Here is a 24,917-nt window from a genome sequence, read left to right on the forward strand (position 1 = left end):
CGTTTCTAACGTAAACATTCAAAATTCTATCTTATCTGTATTTTGTGTTTTGGTTCAAAGTATTCGCATATAATTTTGCGAAACGATCGGTTAACATTTAGTCAGTGAAAACAACGAAAATATATTATTTTTTAATATATTTTTTAAATAAATTGATATCTTAAAAAACTGTTTACATAGGTAAATTCGTCGTTCAAAAATACGCAATCACTTCTTGTACACCATTTTGCTACATGCAATAGTTTTCGAGATATTAAGCGATTATGTTTTCCACCACTAACTTTGGGAGGCGGTTTTGGCTCTCCTAACATGAAGTAGAGCCGATAAAAAAAATTCGTGTCGAATACTGTCGACTACTCTACAATCCTATCATGTTTCATGAAAATCGGAGATTTACACCTCGCAATATTTCCTTGTTTGAAGTGAATGAGTAAGAACAGCAGCTAGTCAATGGTTCGGTTTAACAGTTTCATATATTTAACAAGATATAAATTATTTACCAACTCCTCCTTGTTGTCTGTACAGTCTTGTTAGGTTTGAACGACCCGCGCATGGCGGTTTCTTTTGTTTCTATGCATCTTATTTGACTAGATTCATGTTGTTAACGATGGCGTGTGTGGTAATTCCTGGTGATGCTTGTTGTATCTCTAAGACATTATAATAAAAGAAAGGCAAATTAAGTGTAATGCTGGATGTGATATTCATTTACATTTGCGCACCCTAACTCTTGCTAAAAAGTCTTGACGTCGTCACCTTGTAGGTTTAGCTGGTCGCTAATCGTTCGTGGTTGCTTCTCGACGGGGTTTCCTTACTGCACACACTTTCCTATCTCGGACATCGCGGATTCTCTCGACGCGGTCTAAGGAAGCGAATTCGGACTTTACGAAGTACACTCGCGATAGTCTTCGTTACAATACGCCCTCGCTGTTACGATGTTACAGTTCTCGCGTGGATGACGATTAGATATTCGCTCTGATCTTTGTCTTGATATAACTCAAAATTAACTTCTTCTCCGCGCTGTCGGATTTCGCTCTCATGGTATTCTGTTTTGGATCATAATGCTAAAAGGAGAACTTCAACATTGTTCTGCTGAATCAGCTCTGCGGAGTTGGTCACAATCATTCGCATACTTAGTTACACATTCCAAAATGCATCAGCACTTCTCATTTATCGACACCGAAAAAGGGGACCAGCTAAAGGCCGGATGTAACAGTTCCATTTATGTAATAAATTGCGTTGAAGATATAGTTTCACACAAAATAAATCAATTCATTATAAAATTCATGTAATGGATACAAACTAGCTATAATTTCAAAAAATGTATTCATACGATTATAGTCCTGTTCAAAACGAGATATTCCATTCCCAATATCATACCACTCTTTCAATATTTTAATCTCAGCTCTGGTAAAGCGGCAATTCGTAGTTATTTTGCTTTCAATTGTATTTGATTTACGGTATAACTGGGTATACATGGTTATACGTAGGTATACGTACAAACCGACTTAAAACCTAACCTAGACCCGAGATATTCGTTTGGAGATTTATTCATTTTTTATACTTAATAACTTTTTAAGGAATAACGAGCGATGATTAAAATCTTCTGGAGGTTACTCAGGAAAGTATCCTCGACAACATGTCGCACATGTACAGGATGTAAGAATATTAATGGTTGTGGGTTTCAGGAGCGAATCTACATCTTTGGATTGGTGGACATTTGTAAAAAGAGTCGTCTGCAAAATTGCTTATAATATTGAAAGTTAATGTTAATTTTTTTTATTGCGTAATAGTATTCAGATTGTTTAGTAAAGAAAATGTTTGAAAGGAACCACTTGCCGCAAACGAACCATTTAGTTAGGAAAAATTGTTAAAGATTCAGTATCACTTTAACTGTGTAGAGTCACACATAGAAGTATGGGTTTACCACACTACTGCGTGACAACATCTACCCTGAACGTGGGGCACAACATAGTGATGTGCGTACCCCAATACAGGATGCCTAGCAAGGTGCTTTGTCCTAATAGGCTCAATTGGAGTAAATTTTCTTTTAGTACTTTAAATATGATATGACAAAATCAACAATCGTGAACATATAATACATGTAATGATAATAAATTTATTTATAGAGTAATGTTGCGGATGAGAGCCGCGATCAGACCCGAGTGTTTAATATCATTTTCATTGGGAGAACACAAGGAATCGACTGATGTTACTTGCATGAAAATCTGTGTGCAAATAAGAAACTTCAATTTTTCCTATTTAAATCACTAATGCTATCCTTGTCTTTTATGACCTCCTTGTTCTTGGGCGTCGAGCTTGACCGTGATAGTTCTAAGAATTGGTTTCTCGGCGGCATATATCAAACGAGGTAGTAGGGATAGACCGCGGCTCTCGTCCCTGTGGGCGAAATGGCGCTTGTCGCAAGATTACTGTACATTGGACGCTGGTGTTAATACGATTCTGACGTGACCTGAGTTCTGTAAGCTCCATCCCAACATCAGAATCTTTGTATACGCCCCGTTCCCTTTTTGTAACAATGTCTGCGGAAGGACACGCAAAATTGATAACTTGCTACTGTCAACTCCGGTTAGAACCATTTTAACAACGACACCGAAAGCATATCTAAGCGGCCGTTAATTTCCTTATCGTCTTATTAAAAGTTTCTACTTTTTGTCTGTTAAATTGGTTTAAATCTACTTTATTAGTATTATATGCGTATGTGTATTTGTGTCTGTCATTAGTCTTCCAGTGTAGTAGTTGCATAATAAGACAGTTGTTATTACTTAAAGTATTATTAAATGTGATGCAGTGCTATCTGTCATTAGTGTTTCAGTGCTTTGTCGTTAATGTTTGACTATCAGTGCGATTGAGAGGCTTTTCATTATTAATGAATTTGTAACAATTAAGACGAAATTTGTGCTGACTAAAGTGTATTCCAAAAAATAGAATGAAACAACACAGCAACAGAACATAGAAGGTTTAAACATTGAATGGGTAAGTAAATGTGTTATCATTACATATAATATTGCAGTTTACGGTTGTAGATTCTGCCATATCATATGGACAGCGTTGGAAAGAAAGAAAAGTTACTCGAATGGGGCCTATTAGGCTTCCATTATTCCTAGGCCTCCTGATTTCGAGTATGCACACTACTATGCTGGACCTCGCGTCCAGAGTAGCATTGTCGCGTAGCAAAGTGTGGTAGACCTATGTTCCTATGTGTAACTTCACACAGTTAAACCGATGCCAAATCTGTAACAATTTTTCCTGACGAAACGGTTCTTTTGCGGCATATGATTCCTTTTAAACATTTTCTTTGCTACATGATCTATATACGATTACATAATTAAAAAGAAAAAAGTGAACTCTAATTTTCAATGTTATAGATAATTTTGCGGACGGGTTCTTTTTACAAATGCCCGCCGATCCAGTGGCATAGATTCACCCCCTAACGCCGTGACCATTTATATTTTTACACTCTGTGCTTCAAAAATGACGCAGCTCAGAAAACGTGATTTTTTAATTACGTCTATGAATTAGTTTGACAAATATACCTCCATTCATTTATAGAAAATTTGCTAGTTAAACATAAAAGTCATGGAATTTATTCAATGTACTCTTCATACATAAATTACAAATTGCTTAAATAGTAACAGAAATCATTTAATGCAAGTAACAATTATTTTTTAAACTGGTTATTTAAATAAGATCAAATAAAACTACTCTTTATGTCAATATTATGTGTTTAGTAAATCATTGTTTCCTAAATTTATAAGTAGTTTTTCCTTCCTCAGAAAGTGAAGATTATTCGAGTAGCCTATCCTAAAATAAATAATTACCCCGGGGGTACACTTACACACTAAAATAAGTAAAAAATGTGATAGAAATTCCTTGTTTTTAAAATTCTGAAAAATTAAACAAAATGTTCAAAGTGCCCGCCTCGTGTCTTAACACATGCTACTGCACGCCTTATAATTAGAATTGGGTTCCGCATTCGATTAAAAATGTTAGGTATTCCTCGAACAGTCTTAAATCCATGTTTTATCCTTTCTGGTAGATCTTGCACATTGTTCACTTGCGTAGTTTCAAATAATCCCACAAGTAAAAAGTGAAGGTGTAAATTTATGCGAAGGCATAAACTACAAGTTTAGCCTAATATTCAAAGGCACATCATGTAACAGTTCCTGAAGGTTCTTTTGTAAACATTCAAGATAAACAGTCTCATGTTATCGAGCTGGAAGAAAGTAAAATCCCCAAAAATTCCTTCCCTTACATTAATACAAAATTGTTGTTGATGCCTTGACTTTTCCGATCAAACGTGTTCATTATAATTCAGTATTCCATTTCTGGTGAACCTTGTCTCGTCAGTGAATAAAACGAAACACAAGAAAGCAGGTTTCTCAATACATTACCTCAGGAATCATATGTAAAATGTCTTTTTTAAAATGTAATCTATCTGTTGAATACTTTGTGTACGTTGCAAATGAAAAGGATAACGTTGCCTTGATTGTATTATTTACCATACTATAGGTTGAGAAATACTATGAGCCGCGGCTAGTCTTCTTGTGTTTATCATCAAGGATATTTCTGTTTACTTAACAGTTTCATTAACTTTGTCAAGGATTTTTTCTTCCACCTAAGACATATACACTTTTTTGTCACTTGCGATCATACCAGATTCTTAAAGCCGTCTATGAATTAAGGAATACATATTGTCGTTTTTCAAACTATTGTAATGTCCCAATGCGTTAGGTAAATAGAAGGAATAGGCTTCATCAGGAGAGTGGCTTCCTCACGAATTCAGGACAGTGGAGATTTGTGTGGCGTGCGGTAAAAGAATAAAATCTAAGACTTGAATCTGTTTACCATTAACAATTTATTTAAAAAACTTAAATAATTAATTGATAAATAATTAACTATACATTGAAGAAAAGAAACTCGTAATTGATAATTAATACATAAACGCCGGTGCGCGCATATGTGCACTGTTTTACCCTCATTTATACAACAGAGAGTGCACATGCGAGCGTTTACAGGTGCATCGCATTTTTTTCGGCACTGTGCGACGGAGGGGCAGATGCCTAATCCTACTTCAGGATTTATTTCAATATACCATCTTATATCTTTTTCATAAGTTGTCGAAAATTTGCCCGTCATTAGTAGCGATATACCGTGAAAACTGCCCGGTACGCACGTATTAAGAGAATTGAATTTGAGCATAGCGGTACTTGACATGTCAAATGAACATCCAGTATTGATATGTGATCATAACTCTTACAATCGATTCTTAACCTACATATAAAATACCTATGTGTCCCAAAATTATGGGAAACGCCGAAACATGCAAGTTTATTGTGGATAAATAAATTGAAAAGTCCTTTACCGTTTTTTAATGCAATAAAAAACTTTTCCTCGCACGTTTTCTTTCACGCTTGCTGTCTAAGCGAGGGCTCGCGAGCCCTCTGGGCTCTCCCACTCCTGCTTCCGTCGTCACAGAACCACGCGACGCTATGAAAGTTGACATGTTATGTTAGTGCCCTGTTTATAAGAAAGCTCAAACAATACAAGTGACGTATGTATTGGTAGAGTAACAGAACGATTATAAGGAGTAGCAGTAGATTGAGGGACATCTACGCTGGGTAGCGCTGAGCTATGTGTATTCTTAAAAAATGAAACGTAACAAGGCGGTCAAATCGCAAAAGTGATAGAAGGGAATCTCTTGTTTACTTTCGCAATTTGGCCACTTCGTCGCATTTCATTTTTTAAAGGTATAGGTAACGCCCGGTATTAGGTGTCGTCCGGCGCTAGAGATACTTCTCCTATATTCTAGGCATAATAAGGGGCAGTACTAAAGAACACTTTTAATATTAGAGTACGCTTAATAATAGAGTACTATTAATTAATTTGAGAAAATAATAATTGTATGGAATGCATTTCGAGTAGCTAGGTTCTGATTTTATACGTGAGTATGTATAATCATTGATTAAGTATAGGAATAGATCTAACATCCAATGTATTTTTTTGCCCCAGGCAAACGGGGCTCTGGAGCTCTATTACCATTTTTGTGTCACTCTCGACGTTACGATTTACTCAGAAAATTTTGCTTCTTTCGCCAATATTTCAAACATAAACTACTTCGAATCTTAAGATTACTTCAAAAAAGTAGGTTATTTTATTAATATATTTTATTAATATATTGTAGCATGAAACCGCACAAAGCTCAATTCTACCAAAACCAAACGCTTGATTATTTCTTCAATCCCCGCCGAAGACAAGTTGTCACACGTATTTATGAACACTACAGACCCTTTCCCTACTGACATTACGTTAGTGATTAGTTCTTCAACTGGCCGTTATTCATGAACAGAGGATGCTAAAAACACCTTCAAATTTCTAAATTGGTATTGCAGTTTGACTGGACACGAAACCTTATAAGATGTTAAGTCTATTGCTGTACTTAGTCAATGGTATAACGTAAAAATAACGTGACGCGTAATACGACATCTTATATGGAGTGTCGGTAATGCAGGTGGCGCGAAGTTAGAAAAGTTATGTTGAAGATCAATCTTAAGTTAACAGACTCTGAGTTGTTGCCTTACAAGGAAAGTTCGGTGAGTGTTAATCGCTGATTTTAATGAAACTTTGTAGAATTACTCGATGATCCTGCCTAAGAATTTCGCCGTACAAAGTAGCTGCCCATACGCACCTTTAAGGGAGAAACTACCCCTTTAATCCATGTCGCCCTTTTCATGTCGGTGCTTACAGCTCACAAGGTATAAGCGCTATAAAAAAATGTTGCATACAAAAGTTTTATTGTTTTTTAAGACTTATAAGATAGCTTTAAAAAAATTTCGAAAAAACGAATTGTTTATAGAAATTCAATTTTACCTCCGTTTTTTTCGAAATGTTTTTAAAGCTATCGATTACAAGTTATATCGATACTCGACGTTCAAGTTACGTCACGCATTATCGTGTTCAAGTTGGTTAATAATTATTGATATTATTTCGTTTTCTTTCAGTGTTCAATTATTTAATAAGTTTGAATAAATTATTAATGTTAGACAGATCGGAGTCGTAGATTTCACTGTTTTACCACAGGCCACACGAACTCCCATTTTTCTAAATTCGCGAGGAAGCCGCTCTCCTCTCGAAACCTGTTCCTTCCTTTTCGTCTAGTGCATTGGAACGTTACTCCCTGATAAGTACAAGTTCTTCAATGAGGTGCTTATTGTAAACGGTTTCCGCTCTGTCGATCACTGGGTCAGTTTTGAACAGCTGATAGTCATCAGTTTACAGTACATTTGTGTATGTTACCTACATTCTTTTTCGCTAGCATGTTTAATTTTAAAGTTTTATAATAATTAAATTGTGAAAGATACAGCAAAATGTATAAATATTTTTTCTTCCATTGCTCCTGTTTAATATGTCTACAAAATTATAAAATTCTCGAACTCGTAGTTAATTGCATAGACATGTTAGTTTTGAAGCATTATTACTGCAAAATATGCGATATTTTGTAACCCATATGGGGTTTAAAATATTGAACTGTGTATGTGTTGCACCCTGTATAATAGCGCTTTCGGAAGTGCATTTCATTGGTTGGCCTGTCAAAGACTATGACAGCTTCACAGTTCTATTGCTTAATCGATACTTTGAGAACTTCACGTCTTTCCTTCCTGTGAGCACCAGTTGGCCGTGACGGCGTAGCTGGTGCTCACAGCACTACAGGATGTTTCGTCCCATGTGAGACACACTTCAGGGATGGATTCTACATACCAGAACAACAAAAAAAGTTCACATAAATATATGTCCTATTCGACTTTGTTTTCGAGTTATGGCGAGTTCTGTGTTGAAATAATTCATTCAGAAGATATTAGTGGATGGGCTATGTTTATATTACAATTTACAGATAACATTAGTAATAGTACTGAAGCAGGATGTCTGTATTCAGAGTGTTTTCCTAGAAGGCGTCTATCTAATCAGAAAAGTTTTAAAGAATATCATGAACGGCTTTATAACTCTGGTTTCTTGCGGAAAAGAAATTTCAACTTTTCTAGTCGAACTCGAACATCGATAAATTTGGAAAAGCGACTTGTAAATCCCATTGAAGTAGATAACAGAGGCAGTGCTCACAGAATAACAATAGTAGTCAATGTTTCTCATTTAATTATGTGGAGAACATTGAGAGAGCAGCAGTTGTATCCATATGGAAATTGACTAATAATAAGGAAGATTTCCTAATAAGGAAATTGACTTTGAACCTAGAGTAACATTTTGTACTTGGTTTCTCTAAATGCTCGATCAAGATCAGTGTTTTGTATCTCTTGTATTTTTCAATGGTGAAACTGGCTTTCATAAGAAACATCATTGGGCTGAGAAAAACTCGCATGATATTATTTTCTTGAGACATCACCAACAATTTAATCCAAATGTGCGGGCAAGAATAGTAAGTGATTATTTAATATCAACTTCTTACGTACAGAGTTGAATATACTGTTAGTCGAGTTGCGAGAAAATTATTGAATGAAAGATTTCCAAATACAGTAGGTACTATGAATTTTGGCGTCACGTTACCAGTGTTACGAGCCGCGGCCGAGTGCAACGCTTGAGGCTGGCGAGAGTGGTCTGTAGTTTTCACACAGGAATACGGGGTCAGTTTGTTAGTAAGGTGCGTAGACGAACCTGACGCGAAGTCAGGGAGCTGCTAGGATTATTGACGGCGAGGACGAACCTGATGCGAAATCAGGGAGCCTTAGGAATGGTGGAATCAGTCGCGGACGTACCTGATCCGAAATCAGGGAGCCGAAGGAGGTTGAAACTTCGTGAACGAACCCGATGCAAAATCGGGGAGTCACTAGGATTGAAATTCGCAGACGAACTCAACGCGGAGTTGAGGAGCTGCTAGGAAGGTAGTAAATTCCCAGAAGAACCTGATGCGAAATCAGGGAACTGTTAGGATGCGAATGAACCTGATGCAAAATTAGGGAGCCGCAGGATTGTTAATTTGGCCTCGTAACTTTTAGTAATAATAGAATAGAAATATAACTCAAGCGGTAAAGTTATATTTCGTGTGGGAACGTTCGATTATTACTAACGATTGTGGAGTTAGAATGCAGGTTCAAACTTCAACTCGAATGAAAAGTTAAAATCTAAAATATATTCTAACTAAATCTTTTGTTTACAGCTGTGTCCTGTAACTTTTGTTACGTGTAAGAGTATTTAGAAATTACCAAATAGTTAATGCTCGGTTTTAACGCACTGGCAATGCGGGGGTAGAGTGATTGAAACTAATGCCTGAATAGAATTTATGTCGACTCGCGGATCTTATAAGGTTTGCTCCGATTCGAAAGGGAACTTTAGCCCGATCTCATAATATAATCGACTTTGGAGAATATGACGCGACGTTAACTCTGAACGTGACGATATAATTCTGATCCCCCGATGGTTAAAATCGACGGGTTTATATAGGAAAATAAATAAGAAGGTTCAGAAGTTGCGTCATACTCTCCAGAATTACGGTTACAGTGCAGCTATTGTGTACGATAAGCGAGTAGGCAAGATTAAGAGGTTTCTTTATTGCCAGATAAAAGCTTCATTGAAAAGTCTTGGGAAATAGTGCGTATGAGATCCCGAAGAGGTTTTAATGTCTGTGTATCAGTGAGACAACACTAATGTAACATCATTAGAAAATATTAACTTTCTCATTTTTTATTGTTTGTAAATAAAAATTGCATTATCATTTTGGGAAGATTTTTCTGATCAAAATGATGCCAAACATATCATGCTTTGGTTTATATTTAGCGGTTTAATGAATGTTAAGATTTCTTTTATTACATACGTTCCACTCCTCATAATTTACAAATGGTAAAAATTATGTCATGCTCGATTTTATTTGCAGTTGCTGTAACATCTAAGCTAAAGAACCTCTAAGTGATAGCGTAAACGAAAAACAAAATGGTTTAAAGTGTACAAATCGGTTTCTGAAACCCGATGTATAAAGTTTTATAAATATAACTATATGTCATAGGGATATCAACATATTATTATAGCTGAGTATGTCAGACAAGTTTGTACCTGCATATTATTTTAAACTCATAAAATACTACATATACATATATCATTTCTTCATTTAGCATGTACCTGTGATTAGAGGATCTATGAAGGATAGAAAACGATCCTGAAAAGTTTCACAGTGCATCATATTACAAGTAATATTGAAACAGAATTAATTATTAGCATTTATTAAAAAGTAAATATGATCGAAATTATATCGTATTTGGTATCATTTTAATCAGAAAAATGTCATCAGCCGATTTGTGAAATTTTCATTGATGAAAAACTAAAAATAAAAAAATTTGTCAATACATAAGTATTGTCTCACCTATACGGAGTCTAAATAGATTAGCACAGGCAAGTTGTCCCTAGAATCCCACCGGGATAGATGCGGTACCACTAACGTGTATCTCTGAAGGCTTGCTATAGCGAGAATACTCTAAAAGATAGGTTGTAGAAGCCCTGTTGCCTGGGCTGCCGACCAATCCAACTTAAATTTAATGGGTTATTATCTTTGGGGTTATTTAAAATACACTATACAGAGAACATTTGTTGATACTGTCGAAATACTATGCCATAGAATCGTACAACGCTTTCACGAAATGTGAACTATAGTGGGACAACTGGAAACGGTAAGAAATTCAATGATACAACACCTCCAGGCTTGTGTTCAGATGCAAGGAGGGCATTTCGAACACATGTTGTGAATATAAGTAGATACAAGGTGTTCGAAAAAAATTTGCCATACCTCGAAAATAAGATCGAACAAGGCGTGTGTTTACATGAACTTCTTTTTTATTGTTTTCGTGTGTAGAATCCCTGAAGCGGGTCCCACATGAGACAGGACATCGCGTATATTGACAAAATTATTTCCTTATTTATATATTCGCCACTGTACATGTATAAATCTTCTTTCTTCCTTTATAAAAATTTTTCTTATAGGCATATTCACAGTAATGTGTTACAATGTCCTTTGCGACAAATACGCAACACGACAGATGTACGGCTATTGTCCAAGCTGGGCCCTCGATTGGGAGTACCGAAAAAAGGGAATACTCGACGAAATACGCCACTACGCAGCGGACATCATCAGCCTGCAAGAAGTTGAAACCGACCAGTTCTACAATTTTTTTTTACCAGAGCTTAAACAAGATGGCTACGACGGAATATTTTCTCCGAAATCACGAGCCAAAACGATGGCTGAAAATGATCGCAAATATGTTGATGGCTGCGCCATTTTTTATAGGACGGCAAAGTAAGTACAAAATACTTTTTGAGTAAATTTGTAAGTAATACATGAAATTGAAACGAAATATGAATCAGTTTCTTAAGTTTCTTAGTAATGTACATATTTTTTAAATACAAGCTCCTGATCTTATTTTTTGTAATAATTATTATAAGGGTTTTTTTCTGAGAAATCAGTACAGTAGTTGCTAGATCAAGACTCATTTCGGATGTTACAAATCCAGCAATCAATCACCATTCACCAACACTTTTTTTACTATCAGCGTTAATCTTTTTTTAGTTTTTTTTTTAACTTGCACATAATGGAAAATTACGGTAAATTAAATATTTTGATTATACTTTATGATAAACATGCTTCTCTCAGCTGTCGTTGGATTTCCTGTCGATGCACAGGTGGATACCGATACTATCTTGTGTTTACAGGAACTTCATTCTTTGACATGTATTCGATGATATGAATTTGGAACTCTGTTGAGGTCATGTCTTGATAAATAAGATCTATTGGCAAATTCCTAAATAATTTTGTTCTTCAAAATTAAGATGCTTCTTTTTCAGTGTCTTTTAGATCTCTTCTACCCTATTGTTTCTGTTTGATTTGCGTGCTTTATATCCAGGCAGCGGATATATGTTTGTCAGATATGTCCAGAGGAACATAATTGATATTGAGGATAGATATTGAGGTTCAATATGTATCTCCACGCCCATTTCTTCCGTATTTGTTGCCAATACATAGCAAGTATGATTGTGATTGCTCGCTGCAGCTTTGCCAATATAGACATTTTTAGGAATCTTGAGTAGCGTTGAGTAATCCTTTTGGATTTCTAGATTATGTGTCCTCAATGTAATTTGTTACGTAACGTATACTACGCACTATATCCGTCCAGAAAGTTCAGGATTACGCAATCCATCCTGGAATTCTATGCCTTGTTGCAGATGATTATAAACATATTTCAATTTCTGCAAAATTTAAAAAATGAATAAGTATCACTAGTTAAGTATTGGTTACAAGTATTCCATGATGATATGAAATTTCAGATTCTTCTTGAAGTAGGAATGGACTTTCTAGAAAGTTATCTGTTCTTGTAGATAGGTCCTTGACGAAATAGAAGTGCACAGTTATGCCATTCAATGTGTAAACAAAAGAAGGAAGTAAGTCTGCTATCATAGCCGATTCTAGTACTAGCCATGTTGAATGAAGAACAGCAACACTGCGAGTCCAATTTTGCACTAAATAGACAGAGACACACAATGCTGCGTACTCTTCTTGTCAAATGCAAAATCGGATTCTTGCAGTGTTGCTGTTTTTCGTTGAGCATGGCTAGTACTAGAGTCGGCTGTACTGTCATTTCTATCTTCTGTCTGTGATAGTTACATGTATCAAAACTTCTCCTTGTTCCTTTTCCACTTCTGGAACCTGGATTTTGATTTTTGGAATTTGAGCTTCTTTAAATAATCTTCCTTCTTCTTGTCGTTAGGTCTTACTCTTCTTTGCAAATTCTTTTTGAGTACATTCACTGGTTCCCCTTTGTGATGAGCGTTTTTGTAGTTTAAACACTTATTCGATTCCGAAATAGTTCCCATTGCTGGACATTTGGCTCTACGTTGAAATCTACAGCTCTTTCGGAGATTTTCTTTGCAATATTTCTCGTCGAGTTCTTTTACTTCTTCGCAAGACTATAGCCGTTGCACGTTTCGGCTTTTCGCCATAGTCTATTTCCAAACCAGATTTACTGCTATTCATTTGAAAGTACTTATGGTGACATGAAGGGGATCGTGACAGAAAACATAATTACTTTCTTAAATTTTTCATTATGAGATAACTTGTTTTTAATGAAGTTATGCAGAGAACTACAGGCAGAATTAGAATTCTTACCACCATCACATCCTAAATGATAGTACATTTTACTATCACTATCGCTAAAACAGTACATATTAACCACGTACGATCATAATGACCGTTTATAATATTGGCAATTTACATTTAATTTTGGTAGTGCCAAATTTTATGTATAGTCAAAATCAATTATTAAAGTCTTATTATATATATTTCGTGTAAATTTTCTTCAATCGCTGGATGTAGCTACATTTTTTTCTCGTTTTTCGGTATATATTGTATGCTCTTGTTTATATTTAGCAACTTTTTTTTAAATAGCCAGAATAAAATGATTTGCAGTTGCCATTACAATCTGTTCCAAATTTAATTTCACATTTAATATAGAAATCACAAATATCAGTTCGTGGGGATCGGAAAGCAGACTCAGAATTCTTTGGAAAATACCTGTAATAAGTGTTATGACTTAGAATAAGATTTTGTTCTGTTTTTTGAGTGTAATATTCCCGAATGATTCATGATGGAACTATATTTTAATATTCATAGTTTATTCACACAATATTACAATATAAATATATGGCAAATAGTATTGAATAGTAAATAGCATTGTAAGTATATTGTTAATTGTAAAAAATAGCGGTTAAATTCTTTGGACGTTATATCAAGAACACATGCGTAAAAAGAAACACGGCGAGCACCACATTTCATAGACGGAGAGTGAAACGGTGCGCTATAGCGGGTCCCAACATTATTTGCGGTGGAAATTACAACCCAATCACAATCCCCCTACTTTATAATTCATTCGCGGATACTAATCTTAATCTCTTAGTGGCTTCTAAGTGCAAGTTTGCCTAAAGCCTTTGTCAGTATGTCGGCTTTATTATTGGAAGAGGCAACGTACTTCAGACATACAACGTTATTATCAATAACATGTCTCACGTAATAGTACGCGACATGAATGTGTTTGACTACTCTGTCGGATTATTCGCAAAAGCAATTGCTGCTCTGTTATCACACCACATAGTATAAGGCGTCTTGATCCATTTTTCTAAATTCAACTCTTGAATGGACAACTTTGTCCAGTTTGCTTCTTTTGCTGCCGTTGAAATGGCTACGTACTCAGCTTCCATCGTCGATGTATCTATACGTTTTTGTTTTGATGCCTTCCACTCAACTAAACTTACCCCAATAGTGATCGCCGTACCACTGAATGAACGTCTGTCATCCATGTCGCCTGCCCAGTCAGTATCTGTCTATACTTTCAATACTAGTGCTTTCTTTTTATATTTTAATTCCAAATCGGACGTTTTAATCAAGTATCTCAGTATCTTCTTTGTCTCCGTCCAATGTATCTTCCCAGGATTAGATACAAATGGACATAACTTTGTCACCGTGTAAACAATGTCTGGTCTCGTGTTCCGCGCCACATACATCAATGATCCTATCAATTTGTCGTAAGGTATGTTCTTGATTTCTTCTTTTTTTGTTTCACTAATTAGACTTCTTTGGTTAGTTTGTTTCCCGCTTCAAGTGGAGTATAAGCCAATCGGCAATTCGACATTCCGCACTCTTTTATTAACGACCCTTTTGGTTTAACATAATCGTGTCATCTTCTTGACATACTGCTACTCCTAAAAAATAAGAAATTCGTCCTAGATCTCGTACCTCGTATTGTTGACCTATGTTGGTTACTATCCTGTTCAGCATATTTTTGTCTTTGACAAATACTAATAACTCGTCTGCATATATGACTACGAATGTACAGAAGTCCACTTTGTATAGGCAACTACACGACGATTGTCTCACAAATCCGGTTTTACGGGGATATTTGTTCAATTCTTCGTTCTAATTAGGACCGCGTCTTCTCACCTCCGCTAATCGTTTGCATTCTTATATAGATCTCTTCCTTGAGACTTCCATATAAGTAGGCACACTTTACGTCGATGTGTCGATTTTGTCATCCATAAATTACCGAGAGTGCTAACAATTGCCTTATGACTCCAAAACTAACTACAGAAGCGTACGTTTTGTCATAATCAGTACCTTGTTTTCGTCCAAAGTCCTGAGCTACGAGTCTGGCTTTATATCGAGCAAATTGACCATTTTCATCTGCTTTTACTTTGAATACCCATTTACTCCCTATACATGTTTTTCCTTTGGCTAATTCTGTGCCTTCCCATGTTTTTAATAACTCTAAATTTTCTATTTCTTCGCGAATTGCTGATTCCCAGTAGTTTGCTTGTGGTGACGAGAGGGCTTCTCGTAGACTATTTGGCTCTTCGATTTGCATCAAATTTAATTTCATTGTTTCCTTTGGTTTTCTCTTTCGACCATACAGATGTTGACTTCTTGGGCCTACCAACCTTCCTTTTGGATCTTGATTTATCTTCTTCCCCCACTATCTGCGTACCTTCATTTTCTTCATCAGCATCCAACTCATGATTATTGTCTGACGTACTAGCATCCGTTTCCTCATCGCTTGATTATTCGTCTAGCGATTCCTCAGGTTGTCGATTCAAATTTATTGTTTTCTTTGTTATATTCCTGTCTTTATCCTTGAACTGAAAACAACATGAGGTATTATTTCCATTTAAATATTCGAATGCCACCTTATTTTCGTCGAACTTCACGTGCTTTGTGCGTATTATGTCTCTTATCTTCAGATCCTATAGTCGATATCCCATCGTCCTATCCGAATATCCGACGAATATGCAAGTCCGTGCACGTGGATCTAATTTTCTTCTGCTTTAACTAGGAAGATGAGCATATGCCAGGCATGCGAATACCTTTAAGTGCTTAACACTCGGTTGTCTTTCCAGCCAAATTCCTTCCGATACATCACCTTGTACGTTGCTGTAAATCATTCTGTTCCGTACATACATATGCAGCTGTGGCTACAGCTTCGGCCTAAAGGGTTTGAGGTGACCTCGCTGAAAGTAGCATTGATCTGACCATATCTAGTAGAGTGCGGTTAGCCCTTTTCGCTACTCCGTTTATTTGAGGAGCCCCGACATATATACTTTCATCTGTAATCCCTCGTTCTGCAAAAAATTCTCGAAGCTCTTTGTTGCAATATTCTAAGCCTTTATCGGATCGGAAACGTTTGACTTTCCGTCCTTTTTGAGTTTCGATTTTCACTATATGCTCTTTAACTTTGTTTACTACTTCATCTTTTCATTTTAAAAATATTACATCTATTTTAGACGAATAATCATCTATTATGGTTGAGAAATATGTCGAACCTCCATTCGACATAGTCTCCTACATTGGTCCGCAAACGTCAGAGTGAAGTAATTCCAATGTTCTTGAAGACGACTATTTATGAAGTGTTTTACATGGTGTTTTTGTCGATTTTCCCAGGCAGCATTCATAACATTGATTAGAATTTGTCATCTTGTTATCCAATCCATAAACGTAATCCTTCTGTGCTAATTCTGATATACTTTTATTATTTATGTGGCAGAACCTGTAATGTCACATTCCTGGTTCGTTTACCGTTATGGAATGAAGTTCCTTTTTTATCAGGAACGTGATTTTTTACATTTCCCTATAAAACGTACAGGTTATCCTGTGGACGAGTAGTGGCAATGATATTATTTGTCCTTCTATTAGTAATTTTTGCAACTCCTTCATCAACTCTAATCGTTTTTCCTTTTCTTCCTGTTTGTGCAATTGATAAGAGATTTATGCGGCACCTAGGAACATAATAAATATTATGAAGTGTTACCTCGTAATCTATGCAATTTTCTCTTGTGTTCAATATTATTGGGTTGGCAAATAAGTTCGTTTGGTTTTTTGTTTCAGTGTCAGTTTCATTTGTATTCGCTTTTGTTTTGTCAGCGCTATCGTGTAAACCGAATGCACATTTGAAAGGTTATGTTTCACTGTTTATGTTGTGCTGTGTTTGGTTTGGTTAAAATCAGTATTGTGTGTGCTGCCTAGCTGTGAACATGAAAATAAATATCGCGCATTTTCGTCACATTTTGCTGTATTATTTTAAAAAAGGCAAACGGGCTGCGGATACGCATAAAAAGATATGCCGTGTGTATCAAGATAATGTCTTAACAGAACGCATATGCCAAATTCTGTTCTGGAGATTTCGACATCAATGATGCGCTCCGATCCAGTCGCCCGACTGAGATTAATTCAAGTGACGTTAAGGTTATAATCAGAGTAAATCCATCCTAAACGGTACGAGAGATTGCTACGACATCGAGTATATCCTACCCAAGCGTAGAAAATTGTTTGCGCCAGCTGGGTTACGTTTCTCGGCTTAATGTTTGGGTGCCGCATCAATTAACCGAGGCTAACTTGACCGCACGCATATCCATTTGCGATTCGCTACGGAAACGCCAAGAAAACGACCCATTTTCTAAACGAATGGTGACGGGTGACGAAAAATGGGTCGTCTACGATATCATAATACGTAAAAGATCGTGGGGGCACAGCAGCGAGCCACTACAAACAACTTCGAAGACGGGATTACATCCAAAGAAAATAATGCTCCCCGTATGGTGGGATTTCAAGGGTGTCATCTATTACGAACTGTTACCGTCAGGCAAAACGATTGATTCAACTTTATACTGTTCGCAATTAACAAAATTGAATCAAGTAATCCACACAAAACGTCCAGAATTGGCAAATCGCAAGGGTGCCGTCTTCCACCACGACAACGCCAAACCTCATACGTCATTGACCACTCGGAATAAATTGATTACGGTTGGTTGGAATGTTTTGCCTCATCCTGCATATTCACCGGATCTAGCCCCTTCTGACTATCATTTGTTCCGGTCGTTGCAGAACTCTATGGACGGGAAAACCGCCAGGGATGTAGAGGCCGTTATGAACCACTTGGATTGGTTTTTCGCCGATAAGCCCCAGACGTTTTACGAACGCGATATAATGAAGTTGGTAGAAAGATGGCAAGAGGTCATCAATAAAGATGGCCAATATATAATTTATTAAAATTTATTTTATGTATCAAAAAGTTGTGTTTTATTACACTAAAAAACCGAACGAACTTATTTGCCAACCCAATACATCCCCAATTTCTTCAGCTATTAACGTGACTTCTTATCTGGCTTCTTAAAATCTTTGTGGTGGTTGTCCTTATTTACTAGATAAGCTGATACTTCATCTCTTTGATGATCCTGATCTTGATTTGTTGATATGCGTCTTTCATATTCCATTAACAACGCTTTCTGGATTTCGTTCAAAGTGAACTTGGTATCTTCTAAATTGGCCAGTTTTTTAGCCAAATTGTTAACGTATCGTACGAACCCAGAGTGGTAACCCTGAGAGCATCGCATAAGCTAAATAATCGACAATTATTTTTACTCTAGATAAATACGAGGAGATTGTCTCATTTTCTTAATAAAAGTTATAAAAGTTGTATTATTCTTTGTCTAGACTTTGGTTCATATACTTGTTAAAGAGCGTTCCATGCTTGTGCCACGGTTTTACAATCCATTATGTGTATTTGTTGATCTGGTTCAACAACCAGTACTATGGCTGCAAGCTCCTTTTCCATCTTACACTCAAGTTACATTTTTTCTTTTTGTGTTGCATCTACCCTGGACACTTCAGCGCTATTCACATAAGATCATAGACAGATACATTTTGACTGAGAACTTCCATGTTCTATGATTATCCCCATTTAGACGATCTATTTTTTCAGTCTTCGAAATGCTCATCATCTTTACATATGTCTATAAATTTTCTCGAGCTTTAACCTCAACACGATACCTGGCCCCATAACCTTGATGGCGCAACAGGGTTAGAATGAACTATATTTTAATATTCGTAGTTTACTCACACAATATCACGATTGTAAGTATCTGTAATTATCAATAATTCTTTTATTAATTAAGAATCAATATTTCTTTTATTAAGTATGTGATGAGTAAAGCAAGATAATCGTGTATTTGTTCCCGAAATACCATAAACAAAATACAATAAACAAATTATGTTGTCTCACATTTTGTTTCTGTTCTTCTTCACAGTCTGTTTCAATCTCCCTCCGCAGAGCGCGCGCTTCGCCCTTTCGAACCCACACGTCTCAAAAAGTGCAAACGCACACACGCATACTCGACACTCACAATAGCCCCCTTCGGTTGCGCTTTACATAAAGTTTGTACTCTACTCATCTTATAATCTAATATTAATACTGATTGATCTTAAGGTTATTCTATATATGTTAGCAAGTTATAAACATTATTTTATAATTTTCAACTAAATAAGATTTTAATTTTCCACTCGTTATAGGCTTTGTTAACATGTCAGCGTCGAGTTTTTCCGATCTAATCACCGATTTCGATTTTAACTCGTCCTTAATAAAGTATTATTTTCGGTTTGTGTGTTTTGTCCTATTTGTTACCCGTTCCTTGTTCATCCAGTCGATCGCGGCCTTGCCGTCTGTTTTTAATTCTACCGGAGATTGATTATTTAAATCTAATTCTAGATTTTCTATTATACCGCGAACCCATTTCGCCTCTTGGATTCCCTCGCTTATCGCTATAAGTTCGAACTCACATGTGGACATCGCTACTAGTTCCTGTTTCTTACTTCGCCATGCTACAACATTTTCCCTTATCTTGACCAGGTAGCCTCCAAACGATTTTGCGCCCCTTGTGCGATTCCAGCTCGCATCTGTTCATACGCTGACATCAGTTAAATACCTTTCGTACTTCAGCTTATAATTTTTCGTTCCTTTTAAATACCTAAAAACTCGTTTCAGCGTAGTTACGTGAATTTGTTTGGGATTCTTAGAATATTAAGATAATCTACTTACACTAAAAGCTATATCCATCCTAGTTCCCATCGCTGAGTACATAATTGACCCCAGCATTTCCTGGTATTGGGCGGCGTCTCACAGTGGTTCCAAATGTCTCAATCGTGGACAAAATTCAGTTTTTCAAATATTTTTTTTCCATATAGTTCAATACGAATTTTAGTAGAAAAATCCTTGAATACTATAATGCTAAAAAGATTTTCTTTTCTAAGTCACATTTCTTGTTTAAAATCTTCATTGAAGCTTGACATTACTAAAAAACAGGAAACAGACAAACTTTCGACACGTACGAGAGTTACTAAGTAACCCCACAATGCTTGAAAATTTGAAATATTTACCATGTTTACCACAAACAGAAAGGTCTGAAGTATCAATTTAATAAATAGTTATTATGCATTTAATAACAATTAGAAGAAATAAATAAATGTGAAAAACGTAATCTTGTAAACACTTTTTAACACAGTTTATTAAAAAGAAACAGAAACACCTAATCAAACATTTTACACTGGGTGGTACACAAATCACTTAATTTCTTTGAGTTCGATTCAGAAAAGAATATTTTTAGTCTTTCGCTTTTTTCCGGTAAAAGAACGTCCGCGACGCGACAAGTATGATCCCGAGTTTGATTGAGGATAGGTTGGTTATGGAAGGAAAAATCGCACAAGAGCCGTCTCTACGTCTGCTTGAACGGTTTTGGGTTGCAGAAACCTAGAGGTGCCGTGCGTACTGACGTCTTCCTCTAGGGAGGATTGGTTTTTGCCTATGTTCAGTTGACCGGAGTGCTGTGCTCTACGTCTGCTCCGTTAAGACTCTTGTTTTTGCGTTAATCGCCGCCTTTTATACCTATTTTCGTACCTAGCGTCAACCAATGAGGGTGCAGCGTGCTACCTTTGTACGCGAGCGGATCCTTTTTACCTGGATTATCCCATTGTCGTGTCGCATCGCCGAGCGACTTTACGCTAGTTCACTTATCACTATTTACACGCTAATACTGTCTCGTTACAATCTATATTTTACGTTCTTATTTCTTTCTACTACTAAATACAACATTTCCGAATCTTTCCGAACCGTTCCTTTTTTATTCATGGTGTTAGTAGGGATGCAATAAATAAGTTTTCAAAAGAATTATGTGCGGCCATGCGCGCTTTTGACAGTAATTCGTTGTTGAACTATAGGTAGTAGCACAATTCTACGTAACTTCTTCTGGAAGTTATAGCACGGTCCACTTGACCATTTTATATTATTAAATCTCGCTATGCTTGATTATACTGTTTAGTTGATCAAGTACTTTGTTTCTTCATTTTATTTTTCCTTATTTTTTTACGAAATTAGTTTCTGAACACTTTGTATATAAAATTAATTTAATTATGATAACTTAAGAACAAATTGTATAACTTAAAGTTAAAAATTAAAGTTTTTAGAGCTTTTTCGTTTCTGACTTAATGTACTTATTTTTGCAAATATTAGGTTCTGTAATAAATTCCTGTGTTTTTTGTATTTGATTTTTTCCCACAATTTTTTGATTTCTTAAGTAAAGCATATATATGTATTCGTAAGAAAAGGACTTGCGAAACACAAAATTGCGGGAAAAAGTCAAATACAAAAAACGCGAGTTTATTACACAATATTATTAAGCGGGAGTTTATTACACAACCTAATATATACGGGTCATTCCATGCGAAATCGGGCACGTTTTGGAGTAAGTTTTTGTAGATTGCTCAAATTTGAATATATTGTAGCCTTTAACGATATTTAAACGTACCTCAAAGGATTTTTCAAAATTTTGAAACCTTAAAAACCTGCATTTGTTTAAAATAATTGCAAAAAATGGTTTTAAAACAATTTTTCTTTAATTGAAATAATTTTTTTTACAAACTTTAATGTTTTCTCTATAAGCACCGTAAAAGCTCAGCTCCATCTGCTTACTAGTTCAATAGCTATCATTTTTTTAAAAAAAGGTAGCACTTAACTTCAGACAACTGTAAAATCGACAATTTTCAAAATTTTGAAAAATCCTTTGGGGTACGTTTAAATATCGTTAAAGGCTACAATATGTTCAAATTTGAGCAGTCTACAAAAAATTACTCCAAAACGTGCCCGATTTTGCGTGGAATGATTCCATACACATTACGTGTAATATTAGCAAAATAATATAGTGCCATTTTTCAATTATATATATGTATTTATTTCAGATATGCTCAACAGTTCTAACTAATTGTACATATATATAATCAAAATATTTAAAAAGGAACAATAAATAAAAAACATGTTGAATTAAGTTTTGTTTCGAAATCAAGAGTTCAGAATTTTTCTGTTTTTCCGTAAACTACCCAGTAAATTTTTAAATTAATAGTATAACCTTTAAGTACATTTCATCTTCGACAAAATAAGCCGAAAATGATAAAATTCTGTTGATTATTCACATAAATATGGAATTTTGTCCGTGAAGACGTTATTTGGAACCACTGTGCGTCTCCCGGAGGCGAGTCCTCGTCTGAATCTAAGTCCTGATGAGGGTCCATTGGCGTATTAGCTGCATTACAGTCTTGGAGATTATATTTCGCCAATATACTCTCGATATACTCGATTTGTGATAGTCCCAGTTTTCCATCTTCCCTGCACACCCGTATATTCCGGAACTTCAGTTCCTTCGCTTCCGTCAGATCAAAGTGTTTTCTCAAAGCGTTTTCTCAAAGCGTTCAGTCTCTTCGATTATTTGTGAATCGGTTCCAATGGCTAGTACGTCGTCTACGTATAGTCCCAACCATAACCTTCTATTCTTCTTCTTGATGGCATACAGGCATGGGTCCTCCGGTGCTCTTTTCATCCCTATTACTTCTAAAACCTTGCTAATCTTCATGTTCCAATAGTACCCCGCTTGTAGAAGTCCATAAATGCTTTTCTTCAGTCTGCATATCAGGTCCTTGTTTTCCGCAAATCCTTCCGGTGGTTCCATATACACTGTTTCGTTCAGTGCTCCATAAAGATAGGTTGATCTCACATCATATTGTTTTATTTCCATTTTGTACGTGTTAGCTAAGGCTAACATTATTCTCGCTGTCTCTAGCTTTAAAACCGGTGCGTACGACTCTTCATAATGATATCCTTTTCATTGGTTACATCCTACCGCTACAAGTCGGGCCTTGTATTTTTCAGAATTTGTTAATTTCTTCGAGTTGAAGACCCATTTACTCTTCAGGATTCTCATGTCCTTTTCTCTGGGTACCAGTTCCCATACTTCTCTCCGTTTCATCGTGTTTATTTCTTCTTCCATTGCATCTATCCATCATCTTGATTCGTTTGATTCTTTGGCTTCTTTGAAACATTGAGGTACACGATGACGTGGCATTACATAATTTGCACACTCCTCTCTCCCACTAATTCTCTCGGATCGACGTATTCCTTCTTCTCTTAATCTCTCTTCTCTCTCTTCTAATTGCTTTCTCCATTCCTCTTCTATTTCCTTCGTCGAATTCCCGACTTTGCGCCCTCCCTTTCCTAGCGTACTTTCAACTATTTCCACCACCGTTGGCCTCTCTGATGATTTACTTTCTTCCTGTTCCTTTTCTTCGTCCTTAGTTTCTTCTATTTCGTTATTATTATTATAATCAGCGATCTCTTCGAAACTTCCCTGTTCGTTTGTTCGCTGATCTTTATCTTCTGCCCTATATATTATTTCCTTAATCGTTGCTTCTTTTCCAGAATTTCCCTTGAGAAGTTGAGAGCCCTTTTGTTCTTCATTATATCTTGCAGTTCTTGACGCATACACTTTTCCAATCGTTGGGTTGTAGATGCGATACCCTCTCGTCTTACGAGAGTATCCTACGAATATCCCCTTTTTTGCCTTGGGCTTCAGTTTGTTTCTCTCCACCTTAGGCACGTAATAATATGCCAAGCATCCAAACAGTTTAAAATATGATATAGTCGGCTTCTTCCTACTCCATCTTTCTAGTGGTGTTTGTTTGTCCAACGACCGTGTTATCGTTAAATTTCTTACATATATGGCGGTCATTATCGCTTCACCCCAAACCTTCTCTGGGAGATCCGCATCTATTAATAGCGTTCGTGTTTTATCCAACAATGTTCTGTTCATTCGTTCTGCAACCCCGTTGGTTTGGGGATTGTGGGTTATCGTCCTCTGATGGTTAATCCCCTTTTTTGCGAACAGTTCTTCGAAATTCCTATTCACGAACTCCTTTCCGTTGTCCGTTCTAACGTTTTGTATCCTTCTTCTTTGCGCATTTTCGGTTTTGTTCATATCCTCTAAAAAGTGTTTGTATGTCTCGTCTTTAGTTTTCAATAAATATACCGTTGTTGCATATTTGGTATATTCATCCACTATCACGTATACATATCTATTCCCATCCATGGATGCAATCGGCATAGGTTCACAAACGTCCATATGAATGAGTTCTAAAGGTTCCTGTGTTTGTATGTCATTAATTTTTCTATGAGGCTTCTGGATTAATTTTCCCATGACACAAGGCTCGCACATTCCCAGTTTTTCTTGTTTATAGTGAAAATCTTTGATAATTCCCGTGTTCCTCATTTCATCTATATAATCTTCACATGCGTGTGCCAGTCTTCTATGCCACAGTAACTTGGTTATTCCTCTGGTTACTTTTGTAGAATCTACACTTTCTGAGGTATTCATTTCTGCCTTTAATGCTACTGCATTGTTTCTATCTGATAATGCTGGTTTGATTATGTATATCCCTTCCTTTTTATGAGCCTCTGTTATGACTTCATTGCATTTCCCAATTATTTTCGCACTTCGGTTCTCAATTTACAATATGCACATCAAATAAAACAAAAACGCAATAGAGTTGTAGTCTTGTAGTAGTATAAAACAAAAAACTTCAAAAAAGTAAAAAAATTACGCCAAGTACATGAAACGGTCGGTACTGTGTCACAAAAAGATGTGAAATCGAAATGAGCTGAAAGTACATAAAGGTGCTTTCCAGCAATGTGCAAAGGCGACACTATGTAATGTAATGT

The 24,917-nt window shown here is 36.2% G+C and overlaps 1 protein-coding gene across 4 annotated transcripts in view; it reads left to right on the forward strand.

Annotated features, from left to right (window-relative positions):
- Positions 1-24,917, forward strand: part of Twin (CCR4-NOT transcription complex subunit 6-like twin) — a 227,186-nt gene that overhangs the window by 103,365 nt on the left and 98,904 nt on the right. For all 4 annotated transcript variants that reach the window (XM_076391462.1, XM_076391463.1, XM_076391461.1 and 1 more), the window contains exon 5: positions 10,996-11,308. In XM_076391462.1, the coding sequence (XP_076247577.1) occupies positions 10,996-11,308 (313 nt within the window). The remainder of the gene's footprint in view (positions 1-10,995; positions 11,309-24,917) is intronic.

This window comes from Calliopsis andreniformis, unplaced genomic scaffold (assembly GCF_051401765.1).
Source record: "Calliopsis andreniformis isolate RMS-2024a unplaced genomic scaffold, iyCalAndr_principal scaffold0022, whole genome shotgun sequence".
Taxonomy (NCBI): Eukaryota; Metazoa; Arthropoda; class Insecta; order Hymenoptera; family Andrenidae; genus Calliopsis; species Calliopsis andreniformis.